Source organism: Tupaia chinensis, unplaced genomic scaffold, assembly GCF_000334495.1.
Source record: "Tupaia chinensis unplaced genomic scaffold, TupChi_1.0 Scaffold000178_1, whole genome shotgun sequence".
Classification (NCBI taxonomy): Eukaryota; Metazoa; Chordata; class Mammalia; order Scandentia; family Tupaiidae; genus Tupaia; species Tupaia belangeri.
Window position 1 is genome coordinate 1,327,609 of NW_006159653.1, and position 1,614 is coordinate 1,329,222.

At 67.4% G+C, this 1,614-nt stretch overlaps 1 protein-coding gene across 1 annotated transcript in view; it reads right to left on the reverse strand.

Moving 5' to 3' along the window:
* CCDC154 (coiled-coil domain containing 154) overlaps positions 1–1,614 on the reverse strand; it is a 9,027-nt gene that overhangs the window by 4,997 nt on the left and 2,416 nt on the right. Inside the window, exons 7-9 of the mRNA XM_027771004.1 lie at positions 1,529–1,614; positions 158–259; positions 40–86 (exon numbers count right to left, since the gene is read on the reverse strand). The exon at positions 1,529–1,614 is cut by the window's right edge and continues 53 nt beyond it. Coding sequence (XP_027626805.1) covers positions 40–86; positions 158–259; positions 1,529–1,614 — 235 coding nt within the window. The remainder of the gene's footprint in view (positions 1–39; positions 87–157; positions 260–1,528) is intronic.

The window sequence follows — 1,614 nt, forward strand, 5'->3', positions numbered from 1 at the left end:
GCCGCGAGCTCCTGCCTCTGGTCCCCCGGCTCCTCCCACAGGCTGCCCTCCAACTGCAGCCGCCGGCTCTCCCAGGCGCTCACCCTCTGGGGGGATGCTCCTGTCACACTGACTGCTGGGGACAGCCCAGCCCGGGCATCCGCCACACAGGCCCCACCTTCTCGAGGGCCAGGAAGCTCTTCTGCAGGAACCCGCAGAGCTTGGCCTCCCTCTTCAGGAAGCGAAGGCTCATCTCCTCTCCAAGCTTGGTTACCTGGGCCTGGGAGTGGCCACAGCCTCAGTCCTGCAGGGCATCTGCTCACCGGCTCCACCCAGGGCCCCGGGGGTGTGGCCCTGCCGCCCATGGCCCCCAGAGCTCGGGCAGGGAGGCAGGGCAGCAGAGGCCGCCCATCCCTCACACGGCCAGACGCGCAGGGCGGAAGGGGCCTGCACGCCAGGCTCACGGGTCTGGACACACTGGACACTCCTCGTGGTCCTGAGGTCCAGCAGCCCATGCCCCACTGCAGTGGAGCCCTGGTGCAGGCAGGTGCTGGCGTCGAACTCCCGGGGTAGCCCAGCACAGCTCAGCACAGCTCGTGCCGTTCCCGTCCCTCGTCCTGCACGCCTGAGGGTGGGCAGGTGGACAGGCAGGCACCAGGCTGGCAGAGCTCCCTCCCCGCCCTCAGGCTGCCCTCGGGTGGGGCGGCGCACTCTCTGCAGAGCCCAACAGTGAGGTTTCAGATCTGCAGGCTTCCTGTCGCAGCCTCTGCCCTCCGCAGGGTGCCTCCAAGACAGCTGCTGGTGTACGCGTGCACACGCATGCACAGGCACGCACACGTGTGCAAGTACACACACTCAGCCCACTCACCCAAACGCACGAGGGCAGGTGGAGTGCGGCCTGCCTCTCCCCTCAGCAAGCCCAGCAGCCCCAGTCCGGTACCTTCCATGGAGCCTGGATGGGCCCCCACAGTGGGTGGTGCTGGACACGCCGCCCACCTCGGGCAGCACTGAGGAGCAGGCACCAGGCACGGGCGCCCCCTCCGCCACCCCAGGGCCCGAGCACAGGTCCCAGGAAAGTGGCTTCCCCTGCAGGGCAGGGAGACACTGAGGCTGTGCCCTCCTGTCTGACCACCGCAATAAAGCTGGCAGTCTGCAGCCACTGCACGCCCCGTAGCCGAGGAAGCGCCTCGTCTCCACGCCCTTCCCTGTGGCTGACAGAGGGCACGGACTCACCAGACAGGGAGCACGCACCCTGAGGGCACATGGTCACGCCACAACCCCATCCTGCCCCACGCTAAGCAGGACGTCCTTAGCTTCTCGGCTGGGAGTCGGCCCATGTGGTTGGCCCCATGAGATTCAGCTCCCTGAGCCACGAGGCCACAGGAGGCCTCAGGTGGAAGTTCAGAAGCGGTTTAGGTGGACAGAGTCGCTGTGGTGAGGTCGTCATGCCAGATAGTGTGGGACCTGGGGTCCTCCCCGGGCCCAACCCCATGGATGGAGACCACGCAGAGAGGAGAGTCGTGGACAGGGGCTACAGGGCCCCGGGTACCTGCATTTTGGCCACAGCAAGGTCCACCCGCCTGCTGGTGTCCTCCTGGTTCTTCTCCAGCGACTTGCAGGCTGCCTCGCCGCCCT